The sequence below is a fragment of the Vulpes vulpes genome, chromosome 15 (genome assembly GCF_048418805.1).
Source record: "Vulpes vulpes isolate BD-2025 chromosome 15, VulVul3, whole genome shotgun sequence".
Classification (NCBI taxonomy): Eukaryota; Metazoa; Chordata; class Mammalia; order Carnivora; family Canidae; genus Vulpes; species Vulpes vulpes.
In genome coordinates, this window is record NC_132794.1 from 2,650,106 (window position 1) to 2,675,723 (window position 25,618).

At 63.5% G+C, this 25,618-nt stretch overlaps 1 protein-coding gene and 1 long non-coding RNA gene across 4 annotated transcripts; both read left to right on the forward strand.

Annotated features, from left to right (window-relative positions):
• Positions 1 to 551: 551 nt before the first annotated feature.
• Positions 552 to 11,604, forward strand: LOC140595686 (uncharacterized). 2 transcript variants are annotated; one of them, XR_011997496.1, is made up of 6 exons: positions 552 to 936; positions 7,896 to 7,995; positions 9,239 to 9,421; positions 9,631 to 9,776; positions 10,109 to 10,307; positions 10,736 to 11,604. It is a non-coding gene; the product is annotated as an uncharacterized lncRNA (long non-coding RNA). The 2 variants fall into 2 exon arrangements; XR_011997495.1 differs by having other exon boundaries at positions 9,239 to 9,776.
• Positions 11,605 to 11,703: 99 nt separating this feature from the next.
• SIK1 (salt inducible kinase 1) lies at positions 11,704 to 23,464 on the forward strand. Of its 2 annotated transcripts, none has more exons than XM_072739465.1 (14): positions 11,704 to 11,853; positions 12,805 to 12,999; positions 13,333 to 13,449; positions 15,972 to 16,035; positions 16,211 to 16,372; positions 16,525 to 16,649; positions 16,752 to 16,875; positions 17,461 to 17,684; positions 17,970 to 18,119; positions 18,522 to 18,644; positions 18,760 to 18,976; positions 19,525 to 19,803; positions 20,324 to 20,558; positions 21,002 to 23,464. In XM_072739465.1, the coding sequence occupies exons 2-14, from the start codon at positions 12,844 to 12,846 to the stop codon at positions 21,345 to 21,347; spliced, it is 2,322 nt and encodes a 773-aa protein (XP_072595566.1). In that variant the 5' UTR covers positions 11,704 to 11,853; positions 12,805 to 12,843; the 3' UTR covers positions 21,348 to 23,464. The 2 variants fall into 2 exon arrangements, with proteins under 2 accessions (XP_072595566.1, XP_072595567.1); XM_072739466.1 differs by having other exon boundaries at positions 11,727 to 11,855; positions 12,801 to 12,999.
• Positions 23,465 to 25,618: the final 2,154 nt, after the last annotated feature.

Below are 25,618 nucleotides of genomic sequence, written 5' to 3' on the forward strand. Positions count from 1 at the left end.
ACAACTTTAAGAGAGGAAGCGTCCAGAAGCTGTCCTCCTGAAGTCCCCTCCCCCGTTCCTTGGTGTTGGCACGGGCTCTGCGTCCCTCCCAGATTCCCACACGGAAGCCCTGACCCCCAAGGACGGGGTGGATTTGGGGATGGGGCCTTCACACGGGGACGGGGATGGGGACGGGGCGGGAGTCAGGTGGTGAGGGTGGGGGCAAGGACCCAGACACGGTCATGGGGGAGCACGGGAGGACACACGGACAGGACAGAGAGTGGCCTTGGGGGGAGCCCGCCCTGCCCAGGCCTGGACCCCCATGCCAGCCTCCAGGATGGGGACCCCCCAACACCTGCTGTGCTTTGTGAGGCCACCCCGGGCCCCGATGCGTTCACGTAGACGTTACAGCTTACAAAGCAATACCCCCCACCCGGATGCGATCTTCCCTGCCCTCTGGTGCTGTGGGGGGAGCGGGGGTGGCACCTTGAGGCTCCCCCATTTTTCGAGGAGGACCACACTGGGCAGGTCAGGCTCAGCCCCCGAAGCCCCGGGGCGCTAGGGCGCCGCTCCTGCTTGCGCCCCGCAGAGGCTGCCGGGCGGGGGGGGCGGGGGGCTGCTCTGCCTGGCGGTGCTGTGTCGCCCTGGCCTCGGCGGAGTCCCCACGACAGATCCGCAGATGTCAGCACCTCGTGCTTGGCCCGAGGGCGTCCACTGGCCCCGTCCTCTCCCCGTGCTGGGCCCCTGGTCACCCCTGACCTGTTTCCGGGAAGGCCCCTGCCCAGCGAGAGCAGCCAGGCCGCGGTTCAGGGAATCCTTTGGGGAATTTATTATGCAAAGAAAGTTCCTCAGCCACTTGTGTTTTATTTCAATTTGTACCTGAAATGCGGGCGAGGGGTTTCCCGAAGGTGGATCCCCAGGAAGCTGCTGGATGGTCCCACGAGGTCGTAGCCGCAGGTGAGGAACAGCACTCCCAGCAGTGTTCTAGTAGATTCCACACCTCTTCCCCCATGGAATCCCCCGAGGGCTGCAGCAGAGCTTCCTCCCAACCTAATCTGCTAGATGACGTGGGGGCTTCATGGGCTCTGGGGGGGGGGGGGCGCGGACGGCCTCACGGCGCCTGGAGCCTTTGCTACCGCAGAGCAGACGTGAGCACGAGGCTGCTGCGGCTGAGCGGACACCATCGCCCTCCTGGCCCCGCCTTCTGGAAGCTGCTCTGAGCCGACCCTCGCTTCCCTGCTGCCCGGCTCCCGGCCTGGGCTCCCCCAGCTAGCGAGGGGAGGAGAGGAAGGGGCTGGGCCTGGGGCCCCTGCCCCGCTCGGAGTGAAGTCAAGTTCTCCCACTTGGGGTTCCTCCCGCCCCAAGGCAGCCCTGAGGCAAGGGCTCGGGTGGGGGTGGTTTACGTGCAGGCGATCCCAGGAAGCCCAGCGAGCAGGGAGGCTGCGAGGGGACCGGCCGTTGGCAGGTGCGCAGACCACACCCCCATGTGGTGCCTCCATGGCCACGGAGCCGTGTCCTGGTCACACCCCCCACCCCGCCACCCCCATCAGCACCGTGGGACTTTGCTCCCGGAGTTCAGACAGGCTGAGCAGCCTGTGAACCGAGGACGCCCTCGAGCAGGGCGGAAGGGCGTGGGGCAGGGACAGTGACATCACCGCTCCCCACGAGCCCGCTGTCTGCTGTCCCCGCGGCCCACCTGGTGCTCAGGAGAGGGACAAGCCAGAGACAGGCATGCCCCTGAGGAAAATGGGCTTGAACCCAGGACCCCTAGAGAAGCCGCTGCCGGTGGCTCGGGATCGCTGGTGTCAGGCGGTGGCGGGTGGTGCCTGATGGCAGGGACCTGGGCACAGGGGCGGGGCAGCCGGGACGCTGGGGGTGTCCTGCAGGGGCCCGCCCGGGCTCCCTGGCTCCGGTCCTTGCAGGGGAGTCCCCCCCAGTCTGCCACCTGTGCTCCGGATGCAAGAACACGTGCAGGTTCCCCCAGGAGCCCCCCGTGGCGGCTGCCCGCGGTCCTGGGGCTGTTAGGGTCAGCTCTGGGCCGTGCACGGAGTGGGCCGGGGACTCGGCCGGTGGACGCTCCTTCTCCGGCTGGGCAGGGGCCTGGAGCAAACTGCGCCCCCCACCCCGGCCCCTCTTCTTGCCTCTGACCATCTTGCCGGTTCGGGCTCAGCGTCACCCCCCCCCCCAGCCCTGCTCCCTGGGCGCCCTCCCGCTCAAGCTGTCCAGCATCTCCCTCCAGGCGCCCTCGACCCTCGGCAGATGGGGTCTGGGCTGCCTTGGGCCCGGGCCTGCCTGCCGTGCTCCTGCCTGTCCTTCCGGCCCCACAAAGCCAGGACCCCACCCTGCGGGCGACCAGCCCCAGCCCGGGGAACTTCCTGCAGCCTGGGGACCCAGCTCACCGGGCGGGTCAGCTGAGGGTGCCTACGTTGGCCGGCCTTGTCCTAACCGGCCTCGGGGCTGCAGTCTTCCCAGCAGGAAGCACGTGCAGCAGCCTCCGGTGTGAACGGTGGCCGGCGTGTAAACATGGGGTGTAGCCGAGGGCACGTGGTAGACTGTGTCCCACTGGCCGGGAGGCCTGCAGCGATGCCAGGTGGCCAGGAATGGAGGTGACAACTGGTGTCCCGGGGTTGAGGACACACAGGGTGGCTAGGCAGGGCGGGCCACACAGGACGGGGTGGTGGAGGGGGCTTGCGGACGTTACTACGTGTGTACACGTGTGTAGCACAAGTGTGGCAGTGTGTGGGAGAGCGTGAGTGTGTGCAGGGGCCGCTGGCCAGTGTCCCTGCCAGCCAGATTGACCCCGCAGGCTTGCAAGCATTTTTCTGATTTGTAAAGTTCTCTGAAGTCTCTGAAAGGGAGAAAATCATGTGTCCTGAATATAATAAAATGACAGGAAGCCGGGATTGTCCCCAAATCAGAGACACAGGGATCCTTCCCCAATGCTGCTCCGTGACAGCTGGGCCCCTCCGTGGGGGTGCAGGGCTCAGGGCAAACACACAGTGGGGGGCAGGCCTCCCTGTCCTGGCTGAGCCCTGGGCCTGGTCCCCTGTTGGGCCGAAGATGAACAACACGGTGACCCTATAGCGGCCCTGGAGAGGCAGCAGGAGGGGTGGGTGTGCAGGGCGGCCCCCGCGGGGCCCCCTGTTCCCTGGCCGTGCCCCCACCTGGGCAGCAGGCCTGGATGGCTCCCGACGGGACAATCCAAGGCCACCTCCTGAGGAGCTGGGCATCTGGAGGGATGCAGGAGGCCCCCGGGAGGAAGGCGTGCAGGGTGCTCGGGTGAAGGGGCCCCCACGGCTCCGTCTCCTGCCCTCCACTCAGACTGGGACTCAGACCCCCAGGGCTCCCAGGTCCCAGTCCCCAGGCTCCATTCGGCAGGACCAGGGGCTGGTCAGCCTCTGTGAGGTGATGCTCCAGCTGTCTCCCGACCCGTCCCCATGCCCGTCCCTCCAGTCACCTCTCTGGGCTGTGTTGTCTGCCCTGAAGACCCCTCCCGCCGGGCTGTGGAAGGGGCGCCCCATCCCCCCCGCACCCTGAGGGGTGTCCCCGGGGAGGCCTCCTTCCAGACAGTGGCATGGGCCACAAGTGCCCCGGGAGCCACCTGCACGCCTACCTGGCCGCTGTCCCCGCCGCAGGCCCAGCCCCCGGCAGCCCTGCAGAAGGGAACGTGTTGTCCCCGGGCCCACAGGGCCACGCTCCGGTACCCTGGAATGTCAGCCTCCAGTCTGGGCTTGGGATCCTGGCCGCAGACAGGGTCCAGGGACCAGGCCGAGGAGCTGAGTGTCCCCATGGGCATGCTCACTGCCTTGGGAGGGAGCAAAGGGAGGGTGCAGGGGCGCGGGACCCTGGAGGGAGGGTGCTGCAGAGCTGGGCCTCTGGAGCCCTTGCCTCTGGGAGGCGGTGCCAGCCTCTGGGAGGCTCGGGCACCCCGTCACAGGGTTTACGAGCTCCGAGTCCACCCCTTATCACATCTCCGAGCGCTAGCGGGGGCCTGTGCCCTGCATCTGGAGGAGCAGCCCTTGGCCCTTGTCTCCTTTTACTGCCGTGACCTCGGGAGCCGTCGTGGGCGTGGTTGTGCTTTTATTGGGTGCGGGGCGGTTCCGGGCTTCTGCGTGCACCTGTGACGTCTGTACTGCCCAAGATAAGCTCTTAAGTGCTTAGTCGTTTACTGAGGTACTGGCCAGAGGTGTTTTCCTTTGCTGTTTGGTGGCATCATTCACGCCCAGGGAATGCGGCCCAACCAAACCCCCTGAATTAATGTCATTACACCAGACCGCTGTAGGGCAGGGGTACCGTGGTGGTGACACAACTCAAAAGACAGCATTGGCCTCCAGGAAGAGAATCAGGAGACAAGCCATGAGAAAGATATGGAAGAAAGAGGTAAAGGATTCATATTCTCAGTATATAAAGAGCAATCAGAATAAATAAGAAAAGCATTTACGCTGCTAGGGGACATCTTGCGCTTCCCCACTCACCCACCCACCCCCAAGGCGACATCTTGCGCTTTCCCCACCCACCCACCCACCCCCAAGGCGACATCTTGTGCTTCCCCACCCACCCACCCACCCCCAAGGCGTCTGAGGCTCCTTCCTGCCATGACAGGGCCTCGGGAGCCACCTCACCGTCACCTCGAGCCCGATGGGGAGGGGTGGAGCGAGCCGAGTTGGCCTGAATGACCCTCCTTGACCATGCCCGCTTCAAACTTCGGGCCCTGGGGCATCTGGACACCTCCCTCTGGAGGTGCAGGCTCTTGATTGACGGGGGGAAGGTGTCCTGAGAGCCGCTGAACCCCATCCTGCAGCCGGTAGGAATCCTGCAAAGACTCCTGCCTCTAGGACCCGAACGTCTCCGTCCTCGTCCTTTCTTCCCCTTCCCTCATCTGGTTTTGGGGCCAGAGGGTGAGAGAGCATCTGACCTGAGGACTCACAGTGGCTGGGCCTGGGGGTGCTGTGGAGTATCCCCGGGGACCCCTCGGGGAGGACGCCGGCTCAGGCCTGGAAGGAGCAGGGTCGCAGCACCGAGCCTGGGGCCCAGGAGCCTGGGGGGAGCACCCAGGAGGGGTGGAGGGACCCGGAAGGGAGAGGGGAGGTGTGGCGGGCCCTGTCTGGGCACCTTCCCTGAGTGGCCCGGCTTTAGGTGGGGGGACCCAGAGGGAGGCATTCCCCGAGCGGACAGATGGGGGGAAGCATGGTCAGGGGAAGTCAATTCGGGGGCCAGAGGCCAAGGCGACACAAGGCACCTCCTTTCATGCTCCTGTGTAGGGTCCGCTGCCCGCATGCCCCACCCCTGCTGCCTGCCAGCCCAGGAGGCTGCCCTGCTCAGCTGAGCCCCCCAGCTGCAGGCTGGGCGTCTCCGTGACCCCACGGCCCCACAGACCACATGCCCTTGCAGCCAACTTCTCTGGAATACCCCGCTCCTGAGCTTGCCCTATTATTCTAAAGTTGCCCCTCGTGGGCCTTCCCTGCCCTGGGCAGGGGGGCGGGGGGGCTCGAAAGCCTCTGCTGCACTCGTCCCGCCGACTTGAGGGCCGTGGGAGCCCAGGCCAGGGACGGGGCCGGCGGGAGCTGGGCTGTGACAGCCTGCGGTGGACACCCGGATGCCTCCCGCGCTCGGCTGCCGCTACTCCCAGTAGCTTGGGGCTGAGCTGTCTTGTTTTCTCCCCCACCCCAGTTTGTGTCCCCTCTGGCTTCGCGGGGACCACGGTGGAGACGCGAGCACAGGCGGGGCTTTGTCCTTTGCCAGCACCACTGTGCTTTGTCCCACTCTGTTCACTGCCGCTCACGCTGTGCCTGGGAGCTGTCGCGGTCGGGGCGCCAGCTTACCGGTCACTTTTACTACCTGATGCCCGTGACGTCCTTCCCTCCCCGCGACGTAAGCCTCCGCGTTTTCCGTCTAAACGAACAACACAACGACCATCCTGCAAACACGGAAACCAGGCACCTCGGCAGGCCCTGCGCGTGCAAGAGCCCGGTGTGGAGCCCGGAGCCGCGCGTCCTCCTGGGCAGTCGGAGGCCTCCGCGTCGCCTTGGTAACCGGGCGATGAGGTGTGCTCGGCTCCCCAAGGCCCCCAAGCCTGCGCCTGCGGGTTCCCGGGTCTGCAGGCCGCGTGGTCCCCGCCGCCGCTGGTGACCCGTCGTGACCCTGGCCGCCTCTCCACAGCCAGGGGAGCCGCAGCCTCTCCCAGCCGGCCTCCTCCCGGGGGATGTCAGAGGAGAGCCTGGGCGGAGGGACCCAGGTGTCGGCCCGGAGGGGAGGACAGCAGGGGGGTAAATCGGAGATGACACAGGCAGCCACTAAAACCCGATTCGGTGACGGTGCCCTGAATGCGGCACTTCCCTACGCGGCAGGTGCAAAAGGCCGGCGGAAAGGGTGTCCACGCTGTTTTAATGAAAAGATGGGGCTGGGGCTGGGGGACAACTGTCTCACTGCGATAGCATCACTAGTGGTTTCTGTTTTCCTCTTTAGGTACTTCTGCATTTTCTAAATGTCCTACCTTACATTTTCTATTGATTTTGTGCCCACCTGGCATTGCCAGAAGTGTCTGGATCCATCCTGTGGCTGCAGAGGGACCCCGTGCCCCGCCTCCTTGTCACTGCCTGTCCTCCCATGGCTCTCCCAGGAAGCTGCCCCTGGGCTGGACGGGAGAGTCCTCCATCTGCTGCAGGGTCTAGGCTGGGCAAACCACTTCACCTCCCCCCGCCGCCCCGTGGACCTCCTCCCCCTCCCCGTCACCCCTTCACACCCCCGTGCTCACACCCTCCTTCCCTGTGGGGAAGCCACGCTCAGGACCTGGCCACTGCCAGGGGGACTTCCCAAACTCTTTTCTCCCCATCCTGGCCTCTTTCCCTGCCACCACCCTTGCTTGGCGATGCCTCACCCCTGCTGGAGCCCAGATCCCCACTTAGGACACAGCGGTCCCCATCCAAGCACCTCCAGAGAAGCCACATGGCACATTGGCACGTCCAGTGATGTCAGCGATCCCACCCCCTGTGCCTCTCCAGCCCGGGAGCTGGCTCGGATCCCCCTCGCCTGCTTCCCCCCCACCTCAGCTGCCTCCCCCTGTGGCCTGTGTCCACACCCTCTGCCTTCTCTTGGGGGACCCAGAGGGAGCCCCCTGTGCCAGGCCCTGTCCCCAGCCCAGCCCCTCTGCTCTGTCGCCTGGAAACACTTTCTTCCCCTCGGGCTCAGCTTCTGAAAGCATATTCCCCGTCATCTCATGTCCTGTTGTCTGTCTCCTTAACTAGACGCCTGCCCTGGAGAGGAGCCACCTTGTCTGTTCCCTTCCTGCTGTGCTCCCGCTCCCAAACCATGCGCGGCACCTGGCAGACGCTCGGGAGCCCGAGGGGTGACTCGGGGCACCGCGTGCCCGGACCTCCCCTCCCCTGCAGACCCGCCCCTCCCTGCCCACTCCGTCCCTGCGGGCGCGCCGCTCACTGCCCACGCCGGAGTCTGGGCGCACGCCTGTTCACAGTTCTGACAAACAGTAGGAACTCACATGGTCTCTAAATGACTGAATAGTCATAAAAAGGAGTATTCCAGGCTTGATGCTGGTGGATACGTCGGAGACCATCGCTACTCCCAGAAGGAATCGGGGTGCTCTGTACATCGCCTGCACGAAGCCCGGAATAAGGGACGTGACTACACAGGGGCTCCTGGGCCTGGGTCTTGGTCTACACGAGGCTGGAGCACCCCAGAGGCTTCCGCTCTACAACGTGGAGGACTTGGGACTTTTCTCCCCAGTTGCTTGGGATCGCCAGTACCAGGGCGGGAACTGGGGCATTTACAGGCACGGGTACCTTCCACCCACTGATGTCACCTGGTTTACTCTGGGGGTGCAACCAGGCCCTGAGACCACCCCCACCAGGCTTCTGGGTGTTACTTTTCTTAAATTATAAGTCCTGATACCTGTGTTTCAGGCTCCTGGTGCTCCCTTGCCCTGTCCGGGTATCCTCCCACGGCCAGCTTCCTGGAGACCGCTGTCTGCAGAGCATCCATCAGGGAGACCGGCATCCGAAGGTCTGTTGGGTCCCTAGGTGTGGCATCAACCACAGCCTTGCTTTAATATCGGGCCACCCCATTAGCCACCTGATTCCTCAAACACAGAAATGGGAAGCAGAGCCCTAGATCTCTGGACTCGAGAGCCAGCTGGTCGGAGAGGAGGCTTTTGCTGGTGTGTGTGTGTGTGTGTGTGTATGCATGTGCCTCGGATGTTGGAATTCCACCCTGCCTGTCCGGGGGCTGCCTCTCCAGGCCTCCCCAGGGCCCACACCCCGGTCCCAGTGTCCCTAAGACCAGGATGCCTCCCTCCCAGGGTGCAGAGGGCCTGGACCGAGAGCACGGCTGTCACCAAGGTAGGCACAGACCAAGTGCATCGCGGAGGAGCGGGTCGCAGGAGGCGATACCGTCAGAGCCGGGCTGGCCGCTGACCGTTAGGGCTTTCTCCCCACCTGCCGAACCCCGGGCCAGGGGCAGTGATTCCCTGAAGCAGCGTGCGTGTGTCAAGCTCCACAAATGTCACCCGCAGCAGGAGCGGCCAGGGCCGGCCCCGAGGCCCGAGGATGCCACTGGCAGCCCATCTTATTTCCTGATACCTGAAATCACCGGGCAGATGCCTTCGATAAACCACACAACACCAAACAGAACAGCCGTCAGGACACAGAGGGCCTCGGGCATCTAGGAGGAGAGTGTCCAGAAGGAGGAGCACCTCGTCTTGCTCCTCTGGTGACAAAGGGAGAGCTATCTTGAAAGGGGCGCTGTCGTCCGCCCCCCACCTTTAATCCAGAGGGAGCAGGTTTAGCGCACCCCCCGGGGACAGGCTGGGTGCGCTCCTTCGTGCGTATAAACGCTGTCTTCAAACCCCACTGTGCACTTATTATTTCGAGAACTTTGTGACTTGCTCTTGCTCAGTACTCCGGGTGCCCGGCCAGAAATGTGTGAATATTAAAGACACCCACTTCCTGTTGACGAGGTCTCCCCATCTCAAGACCTGAAAACAATAAGATGAATTCCAGAAATACTGCAATTCTAAGTCAGGCTTAAGAAATTCTGAATGGAAAAGAAATCCGAGTTACTGTTTCCCCTAAATCTGCAATGATATACAAAACACACACACACACACACACACACACACACACGCCCGAGGTACATTCTTGCAGAGTTTGAGAGCATTTCTTCCACTCTGTTAAGTGGAGACTTCGTCCCATCACTTGCTCACAGCCACTGAGCATACGCTATGGTTTTTTTTTTTTCTCCCTCATAGCATGTGCAAAGCACGCAAGACTAGCAATCTGAAAAGAAATCAAGGATTCTGGAAGGAATTTTGGCCTCCATGTGCCCAGGATGCAAACAATAATCAAAGACACTTGGGAGCAGAGGCCCATCAACGGCAAATTCATGGGGGTGCCAGGAGGAACCCCGCTGGAGACACGACAGCCATTCCGAGGTCAGACTCCCTCTCTGCTCCGCCTGCCCTCTCCGCCCCAGGGCTGGGGTGGCCGCAGCCCACACAGGGCTGGTCAGATGGCTGGAAGCTCAGGACGGGCTGGGAGTAGAGGGGCCGGGGTGCCCAGCTCCAGGGACCTTCTCTGGGAAGGCAGCTTGGCTCTGTTGCCTGCAGTTTTTGTTCAGCGATGACAAAATGTTTCCAAACAGCCAGCCAGGTGTTTGCAAAACACCTGTGACCTTTCAGAAGACTTGGCTAAACCTGGGATAGGAGGGCGGTGGAGGAACCCGGTTTGCTGGAAGTCCCCTGGATGAGCCTGCGGAAAGTCCTGAGGTCACAGAATGAGGGGCAGCAGGTGAGTGCACCCAGGGCCCTGGTTTCCTCTCTCTGTGTCTCGCTCCCCGAGGAGCAGATTAGGGGGACCCGCGGAAGGGAAGAAAAGCCGCTGTAAACGAATCAGAAAGTAAAAATACTCCAGATTCTTGGTGGATTCTTGGTGGACAGATAATGAGCGCACCTTTGAAAGACAGGAAAACTCTGGGGTTCCTGGTGCCCTCGAGAGGCCTTTCAAGAAACAAACTGAGCCGCCAGCAACAGCCCAGGGAGGGGGCGACGGGGAACTCTGGTCTGGCTGGCGACGGTGCATCAGGAGAAGCACGTCTGAGTCCTCCCCGGTACCCTTGCCAGGCCGGCCACGTCTCCAGGCGACCGCCCACACGTGGAAGCCTCCGGAAGACCGCTTGTGGGTTCTGCATCCATCTTAACTCTTGCTCCCCAGCCCCTCCTGTGAAGTAGCATTTCCTTTAACACGCGGCAAAATGATTCCAGGCGAGATGCAGAATTTAAATCCCACACCGCTGCCCTCCTAACGCCTGACGTTCGAAAGGTACCATTCACCTGTAGCCTCTGTCTTCCCTTAGAGAACGTTTTGTTTTCTGCGGAGGCGTGAAGGGGGGCGAAGTGAGCAGCAGTACCATGGAGGTGGTCACCCAGTGCCGCCGGCGGCCTGTCCAGCCTCCTCTTTACTAGGGACAGGCTGCGGGCGGGGGGTGTGTGTGGGGGTAGGTCGTGCACCAGTGCAGACCCCACAGGACTGCCCCCCTGCAGCTCTGGGGAAGCAAGCGGCCCCCCTGGAGTCACCACCCACAGGGCCTGCAAAGTGTGCAGTGCTGGCAAAGAGGAAGTCCTCCTGCGGCCTCTGGGGCGTTGCCCCCCCAGCCCCAGGAGCAGAGTCCTTCCCTGTCTGCATACACAGCACTGGCCACCTGCCAGATGACCGCCTCACTTGATGGGGTTGCTAACTGGCTTTCCCAGGCGGGTCCCAGGAACCCGAAGGCCCCACTCCCACCTGCAGCACGGGAGGCGGCCTCCCCCCCATCCTGCTGTTCATCAAAGCAGAGCCCGAGGGTTCCCTGACAACGTCCCCGCATCTCATCTCATCTCATCCCGAGGTCCTGACCTGCAGAGGTGACCCAGAAAGGGCAGGGCGAGCGGGACCACGCCCCGGGGCGCCGCGGGAGGGGCCGGCCGAGATCCCATCGCTGTCGGCGCTGCCCGGCCCAGCCCCCGGCCCCCCGCGGGGTGTGGGGTCGGTAGCAGGTGGCAGGTGGGCCGGGACGCTGAGGTTCCCTGTCTCAGGGGTCGCCACCTGAACAACAGAGCCTCGGGGGAGGGGGCGGCCTGCGAGCTTCCCCGGGCGCCCCCTGCTCCTTCCCCCAGCAGACGCGCCCAGGGCCGAGCACCTCCGATGGAAACCGGGCCCCGATCGCTTGCCGGGGCTCGGGGGCCGCCCGGGGAGCGGGCCCGGCGGGAGAGCGCGGGCGGGGGCGCGGCGCGAGGGCGGGGGAGCGTCTGCAGGTGGAGGTGCGCCGAGGCCCGCGCCCGCCGCGCCCGCAGCGCCTGCAGCGCCCGCCGCGCCCGGTAGGGGGCGCCCGCCGGCGGGACCGCGGCGCGGGCGGGAGGGCAGGCCTCGGCGGGCCTCGGGCGGCCGGCGCCCCTGACGTCACCGCCCCGCGGTCGCCAGGGCGACGGCCCCATCAGCGCGCGCGTCAGAGCCGCCGGTCTCTTGGCAACGGCCCGATCTCCCGCGCTCCCTGCGCCTGGCCCGCGGCCGCGCGTCGCGCTGGCGTCAACGCGACGTCAATGGGCTGCAGCGCTCCGGCGGCGGCGGCGGCGGCGGCGGGGGGCGGGGCCTGGGCGGGGGGCGGGGCCTGGGCGGCGGGGGCGGGGCGGGGCGGGGCGGGCTGCGCGTGCGGCCGGAGCGCGCGGCGCGGCCCCAGAGCTGACATGCGGCGCGGCCCGGGCGGCGGCGGCGGCGGTGGCGGCGGCGGTGGCCCGAGCAGCAGGCGCCCGAGCAGCGCGAGCGGCCGAGCGGGCGGCGGGGGCCGCGGGGACAGCGGCGGCGCGGCCTCGGCGCTCGGGGGGCGGCGGAGGTGAGGCTGCGGCGCAGGCGGAGCGGCCGGGGCTCCGGGGCCCGTAGGGGCGGCGCGGGGCTCGCGGACCCGGACGCCTCCCGCCCCGCCGCCGCCGGGCTCCCCTTTGTTGGCGGCGGGCGGGGGGCGGGGGCGGGGGCGGGAGCAGGTCAGCGGCCCCGGGGGCTCGCGGGCCGGGGGTCGGGATGGAGCCGACCGCGGGCGGCGGGCGGGGGGTCTGGGCGCCCCGCGGGGCTGGGGGATCGGGCTCGGGATGGGGCGGACCGCGGGCGGCGGGCGGGGGGTCCGGGTCCCCCAGGAGGTTAGAGGATGGGGCTCGGGATGGAGCCGACCGCGGGCGGCGGGCGGGGGGTCCGGGCGCCCCGCGGGGCTGGGGGATCGGGGGTCGGGATGGAGCCGACCGCGGGCGGCGGGCGGGGGTCCGCGTCCCCCAGGAGGTTAGGGGCTCGGGGGTCGGGATGGAGCCGACCGCGGGCGGCGGGCGGGGGGGTCCGGGCGCCCCGCGGGGCTGGGGGATCGGGGGTCGGGATGGAGCCGACCGCGGGCGGCGGGCGGGGGGTCTGGGCGCCCCGCGGGGCTGGGGGATCGGGCTCGGGATGGGGCGGACCGCGGGCGGCGGGCGGGGGTCCGGGTCCCCCAAGAGGTTAGGAGCTCGGGGGTCGGGATTGAGTCGACCGCGGGCGGCGGGCGGGGGGGGGTCCGGGCGCCCCGCGGGGCTGGGGGTCCTCGGGGTCGGGATGGAGCCGACCGCGGGCGGTGGGCGGGGGTGGGGCCGGGGGCTCGGTGTCGGGATGGAGCCGACCGCTGGCGGCGGGCGGGGTGGGGCCGCGGGTCCTGGGGTCGGAGTGGAGCGGCCGGGCGTCGGGGCGGGGGCGGGTGCGGAGTTGGGGGTAGCAGGGGCGGGGCGGGGTGCAGGGCTGGGTGGGTCCGCTGAGCGCCCGTGGCCCGCAGGTGCAGGTGCAGGTGCAGGTGCAGGTGCAGCGCGGAGCCATGGTGATCATGTCCGAGTTGAGCGCGGCCCCCGCGGGCTCCGGCCAGGGCCAGCAGAAGCCCCTCCGGGTGGGCTTCTACGACGTGGAGCGGACCCTGGGCAAGGGCAATTTCGCGGTGGTGAAGCTGGCCCGCCATCGAGTCACCAAAACCCAGGTGCGTGGGGGGAGCATCCTGGGGGCCGCTGGCAGATCCCTGTCCTTGGGGTTCATGTGGGGTGTCTCAGCGCTGACAGCTCCACAAAGAGAAGATGCTTTATATCATGATTCTGAGTGATTTGTGTAGATGTTAGGGGACAGCAGAGTAACGACCAGATAACCCAGGGTTGCCCTGCTCGCTCAAGCACTATTCATGGTTACTTTGGTTATTCCCCCGCCAACTTTTGGTGACCCTTTGGGGACATAAAGTGTTTTTGAGATTAAGCTGCAAAACACATATAAATGGAAGGTTTTTTTTTTTTTTTTAATATCCTTTCTTTTAAAATTGTAGGTTGCAATAAAAATAATTGATAAAACCCGATTAGATTCAAGCAATTTGGAGAAAATATATCGTGAGGTTCAGATCATGAAGCTTCTGAATCATCCTCATATCATAAAGCTTTATCAGGTAAGGACTCCAGTTTGCCTTTTGCTGTTATGTCCGGCAAGTGCATTAGTTTCAAGAATAAGTCTGCAGTTTCTGAATCTTGCTCCTCTTTGGCTATATGTGGCAGCCTGGGAGTTGGTTGTGTAGGGTAAATAGATCGATTTTTGTGAGCTCTTCAGATGTATTTCCAATTATTTTCTTGCTTTTGGGTCGTAACTGAGATTTGCCTCGTTAGAATTTTATTTAGTCTTGTCATTCATTCCGGTTTTAGATGCGTAGAGGTTGGTTGTTTACATTTAGTTTACTATGAAAACAACCCACCAGGTCAATGTATTGCCACAAGTCAGACATTTAGCGGAGAAGGACAGATTTTAGTGCAACGAGACACTTCCGCCTTTGGAGATAATTATTAAACTTTAAAACTGGCTGCTCTTACCGGCTTCTGTAAACTTGCAACGGCAGCACTGAGCGCTCATCTTCCCATTTAAACTCTCCCATCAGAGACTGGAGAGATGAAAATACCTTCGCCGTGGTGAAAGTGGGGGACTTGACATTTAATCCACATTAAGAACATGCCTCACCCTGTCCCGCCTGTTGGTTTGTTGTGACTTTATTTTTGTTATCGTGTTGAAACTAATACATTATAGCTTTGGAGTATGGGCGTTGATTGAATTAGGACAGCAAAGCCAAGCGGTCTCGTTGGCAGCCGCCCGCTGGTGCAGGTGAGGGGGGCCTGCTCGCAGAGCAGGGGTTCCTTGCACGTCCCCAGTAGTGTCCCATCCAGTTGTGTTGGCTGTTAAGTTCCTTTCACTGGTGGTCTTGGAGGCCTGTGAATCTGGGATGAATATGGCCCCGTGTGTGTGTGTGCACGCGTGTGTCCAGTTGGCAAGCCTGGATGTCCAGTGTGATAGGAGAGGAATCAGAATAGAAACTATGCCACGGAAGCAGCGTCACCTGGGCTTGTGTCCCCCTGAATGACAGTTTACTCAGAGTCATTAAGTGCGGCGCTCCCGTCACCATCCACCCGGCTTGTGTTTTGCTTCTGTGTCATTTTTCAGTTGTGCTGCTTTGATAAGAGGTTTCCTCATGGTCACTGATGTCAGCGTCTGAGAAATGTGCCTGGCCTGTTTCCGCAGGAGTGGGCTGAGCCCTGTTTTTGACTTTGCTGGAGGGATGAGCCAGCGTGCACCTTCCTGGTCTTCCTGTCCCTCCGCTGACCCATTGTGTGGAGCAGCCCAGTTAGACGGCGCTGCCCGCGTCATCAGAGTTAGAGGTCCTTTCGGGGCGAGGCTGCTCGCTGCGCCCCGGGGGGTCGGGGGCTGGGAGGGGATAGGCTTCGTGGGACAGCCACGCAGGTCCGTCCCCGGGTTCTGACACGGTGTGTACTTCTCATCCAGCTGGCCCAGGCCCCACAGCCTCGGGGGAGTCACTTCCCTCTTGCCTTGAGGATTTCTGAAACTCAAAACCCGTTTGCTCTCCTCCGTCCGTCTCTTTAGCTGAGGACAGGGACAAACCGTGGTCTCACCCGCGACTCTGCCGCACGCACTGAGCGCCAGGGTGGTTAAAACTCTTGCCCTGGATTCACGTTCGTGTTAGACTTACGGCTGCATGCAGTTGTCTTTAAAGTGTCTTTTTTGAGGAACAACTGCATTTCGAACCTGAAAGCAGTCTGTTCCTCTAAGAATGTATTGTCCCTGTGTCTCCCTCCAAGAGATTTTATTTTATTGTTTAAGATTTTTTTATTTATTCATGAGAGACACAGAGAGAGAGGCAGAGACCCAGGCAGAGGGAGAAGCAGGCTCCATGCAGGGAGCAGGACATGGGACTTGACCCCGGGTCCCCAGGATCAGGCCCTGGGACGAAGGCAGGCACCAAACCCCTGAGCCCCTCCCCCCGCCCCGGGGCCCCGCTCTGAGAGATTTTAAAATACAGGGACGGGACTTGGTTTTACAGATTAATTCTACCTTGTTTCCTAATTAGTTAGATTTGAAGCTCTTTTAAAAATTGTTTTCAAAGCGAGATAAAATTCTCCTAAGTGAGCCCAGAGGGTGTATGTGACCTTGGCTGTTGCTATTGACACACGCCGCCCGGTGCGCGGCTCGCTGGCCGCTGCGGCTCGGCTCGCTTACCTGGCCGGCGGCCTCCCAGCCCCTAAGTGACCGCGTCGCCAGCGCAGGTGGGAAGGGGGTGTCTGCTATCTATTATTCAGCTGGTACCGGCCCCTGGCCTGACGCACTGCTGCTCGGCGGCGTCCGCGCGTCTGAGGCCTCAGGGCAGGCGGGGCAGGTGCGTTGGGCTTCTAGTGCGTCAGGCCGGGCAGGCTGATGGAGAATTCCCCTCCGACGTTTTCTATTCTTTTCCTGAATAGGAACCCCCATCTCTGTTCCTCTAAGGCAGAAGTGTTTATTTTCTTTCCCTTTTCAAGATAATGGATGCACTCATGCTGGGGAAGTTAAAAATTTACTGGGGTTCAAGTGGATTATTTATACCACTGGTATGTTCCCTTTCCGTGTGGTTCAGCGTTCGGTCTTTTGTGCTTTTAGGTTATGGAAACAAAGGATATGCTTTACATTGTCACCGAGTTCGCCAAAAATGGAGAAATGTTTGGTAAGCCACACCTATCTCACTATCTGTTGACGACAGACGTGTAACTTGTCAGGAGTCGCTCTGCGGGCCCTTGGGTCCGCCCATCTTACGAGTCCACAGCGCTCTTCAGTTGTGCCCCACAGGGTGGCCAGACCCTTGGATTTTAGGGCTATAGCTTTGTTTGGTTGCTCCACAGATTATTTGACTTCCAACGGGCACCTCAGCGAGAATGAGGCACGCAAGAAGTTCTGGCAGATTCTCTCGGCCGTTGAGTACTGCCACAGCCACCACATTGTTCACCGGGACCTCAAGACCGAGAACCTGCTGCTGGACGGCAGCATGGACATCAAGCTGGCAGGCAAGGCATCCGCAGCCCGGGCAGTGCCGACCTGCAGGGGCGAGGGGTGGCGGGCGCAGGCCTCCGAGGGCCCTCCTTGCTCACCGTGCATGGGCTTTGTAGCCTGGGCCCTGCCCTTCGCCCTGTGACCTCACTGTTTTCTCATCCCGCAGATTTTGGGTTTGGGAACTTCTACAAGTCAGGAGAGCCGCTGTCCACGTGGTGTGGGAGCCCCCCGTATGCCGCCCCGGAGGTCTTTGAGGGCAAGGAGTACGAAGGCCCCCAGCTCGACATCTGGGTAGGAGCCCGTGTGCACGGCATGTGTCAGACGCCCGGACTCTAGTTAACGGCTAAGTGTTCTGGGGCGTGGGCCTGACTCGTGACGTGTTGCCCTTTGCAGAGCCTTGGCGTCGTGCTGTACGTCCTGGTCTGCGGCTCGCTCCCCTTCGATGGGCCCAACTTGCCGGCTCTGCGGCAGCGGGTGCTGGAGGGCCGCTTCCGCATCCCCTTCTTCATGTCTCAGGGTAGGCACCGCCAGCCGTCTCCCCCGCCAGCTGCTGGGACTGTTGGGTAACCGGGATGCGAGTTTGGGAGAGGAGGGAGGAATTTATTTCCTGAAATGCCTGCCTGACTGTGTCTGAGCGTGCCGTCAGGTCTGTGAATCAGCCCCGTGTTCCCGTGGGGTGTTTACAAGCTGCCCACAACTGAAACCCAACCCACTGGGTGTTTCCTCAGTGCCCTACTTACGGGGCAGGCGGTGCCTGGGCTCTGCTGCCCCCCGAGAGGGCCTAGTCCTGGGTCCCCACCAGCCCCGGCTCTGGGGACGCTGGCCTGCTCACTGGGGATCTAAGTGGCCCCCTGTCTGGCAGGCTAGCAGGACCGCGTGCCCCCAGGGGCCCGGCCCCTCCACCCCTGGCTCTCCTCGGCAGCAGGTTGAGCTGACCGCCCAGGCCGCTGCTCCTGGTCCTGGTGTTCTCTCGGAGAACCACTCGTCTGTCCGCCCTCAGGAAGGGAGTCTCGACCCCAGCAGGCTGCCATGGGGCCGGGTGGGGGTGGGGGCGTGCGCCCAGGTGCCACGCCGGGCTCAGTGGGTCTCCCTCGTCCCCCAGACTGCGAGACGCTGATCCGCCGCATGCTGGTGGTGGACCCCACCAAGCGCATCACCATCGCCCAGATTCGGCAGCACAGGTGGATGCAGGCTGACCCCTCCGTGCCACGGCAGGCCTGCCCGGCCCTCTCCGCACTCAGCTACAACTCCAACCTGGGCCACTATGACGAGCAGGTGTTGGGCATCATGCACACCCTGGGCATCGACCGGCAGAGGACGGTGGAGGTGAGGGCCCGCCGCGCCCCCGCCCCGCGCACTTTGACGGGAGAGGCGCTCGTTGCGAGGAGAAGCAGGCACTAGCCCGAGGAGTTAAAACGGGAACAGGGGTAATTTAAGGGCCAGCTGTCCACTCCTCCGAGGGATATTCTCGGCCACCCCAGAATAACCCTGGGAACAGGCTCGTCGGGAGCCTCAGCCACTCGGTGAGCGCAGGGAGGCACCACCCCGTGCGGGCGCCTGCACCCCGCTCCCGCTGGCCTCGCTCTGACCCCACCTCTCCGCCTCCCCCAGTCCCTGCAGAACAGCAGCTACAACCACTTTGCCGCCATCTATTACCTCCTCCTCGAGCGGCTGAAGGAGTATCGGCACACGCAGCCTTCGGCCCGGCCCGGCCCCGCCCGGCAGCAGAGGCCCAGGAGCTCAGATCTCAGCGGCTTCGAGGTGGGGGAGCAGTGTCCTTCCGAGCTCTGCCTTGGACTGCGCCGCCCCCGCCCCCGCCCCCGCTACAGATCCCTCGCTCCCAGGGCCGAACGGCCACCCCCCAGGTCATGGCCCCTGCCCGTTAGGCGTGGGGAGGGGGGTCCTGTGTGAGCCGCGGACCAGAGGCGGGCCTGGTGGCTCTGCTGAGCTCGGGCACCACCCTGTGGCCACCTGTCCCTTAACTGTCTCCACTCTGGCTTCTTGACCCCGTCCCCTGGCACCCTGGGCAGTGTGGCCTCGGGGAAGCCCAGTCCGCTAGCACCTGGTGTCTGCAAGCCCCCAGCAAAGCCGGTGGGGCCTCCTCATGGCGCCGCAGAGCCACCTCCCTGTCCCTGACAGCGTCTGTCCTCTGCTCGCCCGCAGGTGCCTCAGGAAGCCTTCTCCGGTGACCCTTTCCGATCCTCCCTGCTGTGTCCTCAGCCCCAGGCCTTGGGGCCGTCTGTCCTGCAGGCCGACACGGACTGTGACCCCCTGAGCTCGCTCCAGGTGTGTGGCTTACCCTGGGCTGCTGTTGGGGGTGGGCTTCTCCCAGCCGTAGTGCCGGTGGCACCCCGGCCCCACGAGCCCCAGAAGTCACTGGATCGTGTCTGTCCCTTCCCAGCCCTTGCTTTTCCCCCTGGATGCCAACTGCAACGGGGTGTTCCGGCACCGACCCGTCTCCCCCAACGGCCTGCTGGACGCGCCCATCAGTGAGGAGGTCGGGCAGGCCCCAGGCCTAGAGGAGGAGCGGGAGGCGCAGAAGCCCCCGTCTGGCAGCACCGCCCGGAGGCACACGCTGGCCGAGGTCTCCACCTGCTTCTCCCCGTGCGCCCCTCCGTGTAAGTGTCCCCGTGGGCCAGGGACGTGGGCCTGGAGCTCAGCCCCGGGGTCGAGTTTACGGTTGAGGTTCCCGCCGACTCGTGTGAAGTGTGCCCTTCTTGCAGGGCAGCTTCTGCTTACACTGGTCCAGATTTGTCATTTGTTTAACCCCCGAGGCCACGTGTGACCCTCCAGGGGCAGAAGGGTGTGGGGCTTAGCTGCCCCCCGGGTGTCTGGAGGGCAGGTCCTCCGTCCAGACCCTGCATGACCTGCATGAGCCCCCACTCAGCCGCGGGGGAAGCTGCACCGTCACGGTGGTGGCTCAGACTGTGGTAGCCTCCAGCCATCACAGACCCCGCCCAGCACGGCTGTCCGGCCTGACGTCAGGCCCCATGGGCCACCCACGGGCCGGGGAGAGGCCGCACCAGGCATGGAGGAGGTGTCCATGCCCATTCCTCTCTCAGCCGTGGCCACAGCAGATTGCCAGTGAGAACTATGGGGTGCTGAGGGCCACTTCTGACCTTGGGGAGCATCCGGGGCCCCCTAAGAGCACGTGCTTCTCCCACAGGTATAGTCATTTCCTCGTCCACCGCGAGCCCTTCGGAGGGCACCAGCTCCGACAGCTGTCTGACCTTCTCGGCAGGCGACGGCCCGGGGGCACTCAGCGGACGCCTGGCTGCTCAGGGGCTGGTGGGCACCTGCTCCCCTCTCAGACTGGCCTCACCGCTCCTGGGGGCCCAGTCAGCCACCCCAGTGCTGCAGGCTCAGGGGGCCCCGGGAGGGGTCACTCTGCTCCCCATCAGCTTCCAGGAAGGCCGGAGGGCATCAGACACCTCGCTCACTCAAGGTGGGTTCCCCTTTCACGCACACTCCCGCCTTTCCCAGAAGATGCTCTGTAGCCCTGGGGGGCATCACAGTCCTGGCGCCCAGCTGGGTGAGCAGCAGTCCCCTGGGGTGAACTCAGTCTCCCGGGGGCTGGTCCTAAAAGCCCAGGGGACGCCAGGATGCCCAGCAGTTCCTAACCTGCAGGAGGCAGCTCCCCTTGCCCACCCAGGCTCGCTCCCTGTTCCAAGGCGCCACACGTGCCCTCCTTCCACAAGGGATCTCCTGTCTGCCCAGACGCCTAGCTGCACCCCTGGGTTGGGGCTACTGCCCCAAATCAAACAAAGATGACTTAGCCTCGAGGGGGCTGTAGTAAGAAGTGACCGGGTGACTGGAGAGGAGCCGTGAGCCCCGCAGGAAAGCGTGCCATCGACCTACCCCATCATGTTTGCACCGGATCCCTCCTTAGGGCTCCCCCAGGTCTGCAAACCCTCACACGCCCTGGGACAGAGATCCACTGACCAGCCTGGTTTTGCTCCCCGCAGGGCTGAAAGCCTTCCGGCAGCAGCTGAGGAAGAACGCGAGGACCAAAGGGCTCCTGGGTCTCAACAAGATCAAGGGGCTGGCTCGCCAGGTGTGCCAGCCCTCCTCCTCCAGCCGGGCCACCAGGGGCGGCCTGAGCGCCTTCCAGCTGCCCACACAGAGCCCGGGCCTGCACGGCAGTGGGCCCAGCAGCCGGGAGGGCCGGAGCCCCCTGGAAGAGGTGCTGCACCAGCAGAGGTACGCCCGCTTGGCGCCCGCCACCCTCGCCGCGGTAGGCCTTGCACACCGCTAGGTTTCTTGAGCCACCTTAGCTCCTGAGCCCGTCCCCTGTGCGTGGAATCAGATGCGCGGCGTGGGGAGGACTGCGGGGGGCAGGGGGCCTGCTTCCCTGTAGGTGGTGACGGAGGTGGGAGCCGCCAGGTGTCCTCGCTTTGAAGCCCGCCTGTTGGGGGGGACGGAGGGGGCAGGGAGTGAGCGTGTCACGTCTGGTGGGCATCTCTGAGCCGCTGCAAAAGCGAGCTGCGGAAATGTCAGGACTGCTCGGGGGATCGTCACACACGGCATCTTGCGTAGTGAGCAGCGACGGGGCGGCCCTTTGGGCCAGTGGCAGCACTTGCGGGGGGCGCAGCGGGCAGAGCAGCAGTGACCTGTTCTCCCTCCCGCCCCCTCGTGTCCCGCAGGTTGCTCCAGCTGCAGCACCACCCGGCAGGCCCCCCCGGCTGCCAGCAGGCCACCCCGCTGGTCCTCGCCCCGTGTGACGGCGCCCTCCTTGTGTCGGGACTCCAGAAGGAGCTGGGGCTGGGGCCCGGCCCGCTGCTGCCCCCCCACCTCCTGCACGCCGGCGGCTCCCCGGTGGCATCGGCGGCCCGGCTGCTGGACACCCACCTGCACATCAGCCACACCGTGGCCCCCCATCCCGCCGCCACGCTGCCCCCCGGCTTTGTGGCCACGGGGCTCCCGCAGGGGGACTGTGAGATGGAGGACCTGACCGCGGGCCAGCTGGGCACGTTCGTGCTGGTGCAGTGAGCGCCCCGCCCCTGCCTCCGCCTCCGCTCGGGCCGCCGGCCCTTCGAAGCAATAATTTCAGAGGATGTGAAGATGTTTCCGGACTCGAAGCCAATACGTTTCTAGAAGCGAAACAAGCAATACGTTTGGTGTTTTGGCTTTTTAGTTTATTTTTTGTTTGATTTTTGGTTTGTTTGTTTTTTTTTTTCTTGCACTGAGCAGATGTTAACTCTGAGTAGGGCCTGGAAACTTTCTGAAGAAAAATAATAATCGAGGGGCGTGTCGGGGTGGGTGGACGGGAAGGGGAAGGAGGGCGGCGGGGCGCAGGCGGCCGGGCTCGGCTGGGCTGGCCAGCGCCACCACGGTCGGTCGGGGGCGGCGGGAGGGGACCTCGGGGGCCACGGAGGGCTTGCCTCGGAAGAAACCGCGCGTGAGCCGCGTGCCCATCATGTGTGTGCCTGTGTGTGTTTAGCATCCTCTTTTATTTTTAGTTAGCAATTCTCCACTTCCCGAAACATTTACGCTTCAGAGTGAGAACTGTGAACTTTCTGCTTTACGCATCCGTTTTTGTTTTTTTGTTTTTTTTTAAAAGCTCTGTTGGCCAGCCCAGGAGAAAATAATCTACAAATTCCTGGAATTCTCCACCCTGAAATCAGAACCCCAAGGACGTTTTTGTTTTTGTTTTTTTCCCTTATTTTAGATGAGAACTTGTATCCACTGCTCGAGAGTCAGGTTTCCGGGATTCTTCAGAAGAGCCACGGGAAGAAACCGGCAGGGGTGGGTGACTGTGAGGCTGGGACTCCGGCCCCGGGGCGCAGGGCCCAGATCCCCTGCGTGCCTTGGAGGGCCCTAGACGTTTCTTCCCGCTGCCCATCTTATTTCCGCTGCTAACTAAGTTTTTACGCATTTCATTATCAGGGTCCAAAAAGAACAACCGACTGGGGTGGGGGACGTGCAATACGGCAGGGCGGTCGCCGGGTGGGGGTCGGGGGTCGGGGGCCCGGCTGGCCGCCCCCACCTGCCCGCGGCCGGCTCGTGGTTCCAGGGGTAGCCCTGCCTTCTCCAGGCCTCACGCGTGTCAGGCTTGCTTTCGTTCAAGAGAATGAAACGAGAGGTCGGATCAGTGTTGTTCAAGCTCTGTTCCTTTTTTAAAGCAAACGTTGTACATGTATATAAATAGGAGACAAATATACACTACTTATTTTTTATATTTTTTACTACACTCTTTTGTGTTCCTGGTTTCAATTTTCCTCTCTGGTTAACGTGACAAAGCGCCAGCACCGGGTCGGCGTGGAGGAGGGCGACGAGGTGCGTCCTTCCCCTGGCAGGTGATCTCAGGTGGCGGCTGGGTCAGTCGCGCGCCACCCGAGCGGAGCGACGGCGAGCGGCTGCTGCACCCCCTCCGCGCCCGGCGGTCCCCAAGCCCTTACCGACGACCCAGGTGCCTTCAGCTCACTCTGGCTCTTACGCCCTACAGTATTAACGGGGAAGGTGGGCATTTGTAGAAGCCAAAGACTGCCCGGGGCTCCTCGCGCGCAGGGAGGCCGCGGGGGGCGCGCCCGGGTCTGCGCGCCTGCCCAGCTTGCTGCTACCGGCCCTCCGGCCGCCGCTACTGCCCTGTGGCTGTCGCAAGAGTCAGGGAGGGGACTGTCCTCGTGCCTGGCCGCAGAGAAATCACCAAAGCCTCCTGCCGGCTCGGAGAGAGGGTCGGGGCGCCCGGGCCTGCGGGGCCGCCGAGGCCGCACGGCTGACTCCCCACCAGGCCGCTCCCCTGTTCTACTCCTCGCTGTCCTAACGCCGCAGATCAAAGGCCTCAGAACCATGACAAGCACTTTACTTTCACGGAGGTTTTCTTTCTTGCTGTGAGCCGCGTGTCTCTGCGTCTCGTGTGTAGGCGTGTGCGACGTGTGTTTTGTAGTTTCCCCCCACGGCGCCGTGGGGCAGGCTGGGCGCCTGTTTATAGGCACTACGTGATCTGAGATGTACATAGTCTGTTTTTTTTACCATAACTGATTTAATTATTTTGTTTCTTATGTTCACATGAGAAATGTATGCCAAAATGATTAGTGGGTGTATGTTTTTTAATTTAATATTTAAATAAAATATTTGGGGGAACAAACCCTCGACCTTTCCCCGTGGCTCGTGTCTGTGGGAGTGCCTTCCTTCCGAGCCGCGTCCTCCAGCCTCCACTCAGGTTTCACATCTTAAAGGAGGGGGACACGGCGCCGGCTCCCGCATCGGCCTGGCCTCGAGGAGCCGGTGGCCCCCCGGCAGCAGCCACAGGCTCCTCCCCTGCCCTGAGGTGGGAACCCACCTGCTGCTGAGCGGGGCGGGTCAGGGCCTGGGGCTCAGTGCACCCTGGCCTTGCTGGTGGTTCCTGCTCCCTGCCCGGCGCGGTGGGTGTGGGTGCTGAGTGGTGGGCATGGGTGCTGGGTGGTGGGCGTGGGTGCTGGGTGGTGGGCGTGGGTGCTGGGTGCTGGGCATGGGTGCTGGGTGGTGGGTGTGGGTGCTGGGCATGGGTGCTGGGTGCTGGGCGTGGGTGGCGGACACAGGTGGTGGCGACAGGCTCTACGAACCTGGCGAGCACGTCACAGCCCCATCCATCCTCCGCCGGCCCTTCCCCTCCCGGGACGCCGCTCACCCCTTCCTCCTTCCCCCCTATTGCTCTGTGAATCCATTTGTGAGTCAAGGGTTTGGAAGACTCACGGCCAATCGCTCCCAGTCTCCTAAAATCGACTTTCCGGAGTCCCGCAATGGGGTGGACGCGGCCGCCAGACAACAAAGGGAATCTCCTCGTTTTGACTCCCTGGCAAATATTTTTTGGTCGAAAAGTTCTTCGGTCTCTTCCACGCACCGGGATGGCCCTTATCAAAAGAACGTCAACGTGCCGGGGAACCGGAGCACGGCCCGCGGGTCCGTGCACTGCGCGTGGGAAGACCGCGGCCGGCGGAAGGCAGAGACGCCCGGCACCGTGGGACCCCTTCGCTCCCGGCTGAGAGCCAGGGGCCCCCGGGGCGCGCACGTGAGGCCCCCCGCACGGGGAGCAGCACTGGCCGCGGGCAGGAAGGGGGCTCTGACTCCTGCTGGAACGCAGACGCCCCTCGACGTTACGCTGAGTGCGGCCGGCCAGGCGCGGGAGGACAGACCCCGAGTGACCCACGTACGTGGGCACCCAGAGCGGCCAGGCCCACAGAGACAGGAAGGGGGCGCTGGCGCCGGGCCTGGGAAGGGGGCCGGAGTCACTGCTTTGTGGGAACAGATCGGTGTGGGGACGAGAGAGAGTTCTGGACACGGGCGGCGGTGAGGGCCAGGTGACGCACGACTGGACTTCACGCCACAGACCTGGACGCTTAACGTGGCCAAGATGGTGACTGTCACGTTACGTGTATTTCACCATAATGAGAAGAAACTGTCTCGGGCGGTGCCCAATGTGAACCATAGCGTCCCCGTGGTGCATCGGAGAGCAAGAGGACAGCACAGAGGACAGCAGGCTGGGACCCGCAGGGTCCTGAGAAACCTCAGGGTCTGTCGGCCGGCCCAGGGATGACAGCACACCCGAGCACCCCTCGGCGGGGCAGCCAGCCCATGGGCGACCACTGCTCTTGCACCGGGTGGCTCCTGGTGCTGCGGGCGGGACCAGCTACAACATCCTGCACGGAGCCGAGGCTCTGGGGCTGGGGAGCTCAGCCTCGCCGTGCGCCCCCCTGCACAGGCTCGATGGCCCCCTGTGCCTGTCCCCAGCCAGGTCGCTGAACGCAGGCTGCACGGCTTCGGGTATGCAGGAGGCCACCACGTGTTGACCTGATATGCGGGGCCCTCAGCTCCCCAGCTGGAGGGGCTCCTGGAGGGCCGGCCACGTCCGGTCCTGATGACTAGTGATGTCTAACCTGGGGCACCGGGAGCAGCCAGTCATGGGGAGCTCATGGACAGACGCTGCCTGCTGGGAGACCCCACGTACACACTGGGCTTCTTTGGAGTCTGTGGGCGGCTGCCACCACCGTCACCATCTCCATCACCACCACCACCACTGTCACCATCATCACTACCATCACTGCTACCGTCACCATCACCGTCACTGTAATCACCCTCACTGTCACCACCACCGTCACCATCACCATCTCTGTCACCGTCACCATCACCATCACCATCATTAAATAGCTCCTAACTCCGTTGGGCCAGCTCATCTGCTCTGGAATCCTTCCGGCCCCACAGAGCGGGGAGGCCAGCGCAACCGTGGGACTGGGTGAGGCCCGCTGGTGTGTTGGGTTCCCCACCCCTGCTTCTTGCTCTTG

Excerpts from the sequence above, each read along its gene's own strand:
- SIK1 (XM_072739465.1), top strand. The coding sequence starts at position 12,844 with ATGGTGATCATGTCCGAGTTGAGCGCGGCCCCCGCGGGCTCCGGCCAG. Across the intron at positions 13,000-13,332 it reads ATCGAGTCACCAAAACCCAG|GTTGCAATAAAAATAATTGA; the intron begins GTGCGTGGGGGG and ends TTAAAATTGTAG. Across the intron at positions 20,559-21,001 it reads GAGGTGCTGCACCAGCAGAG|GTTGCTCCAGCTGCAGCACC; the intron begins GTACGCCCGCTT and ends CGTGTCCCGCAG.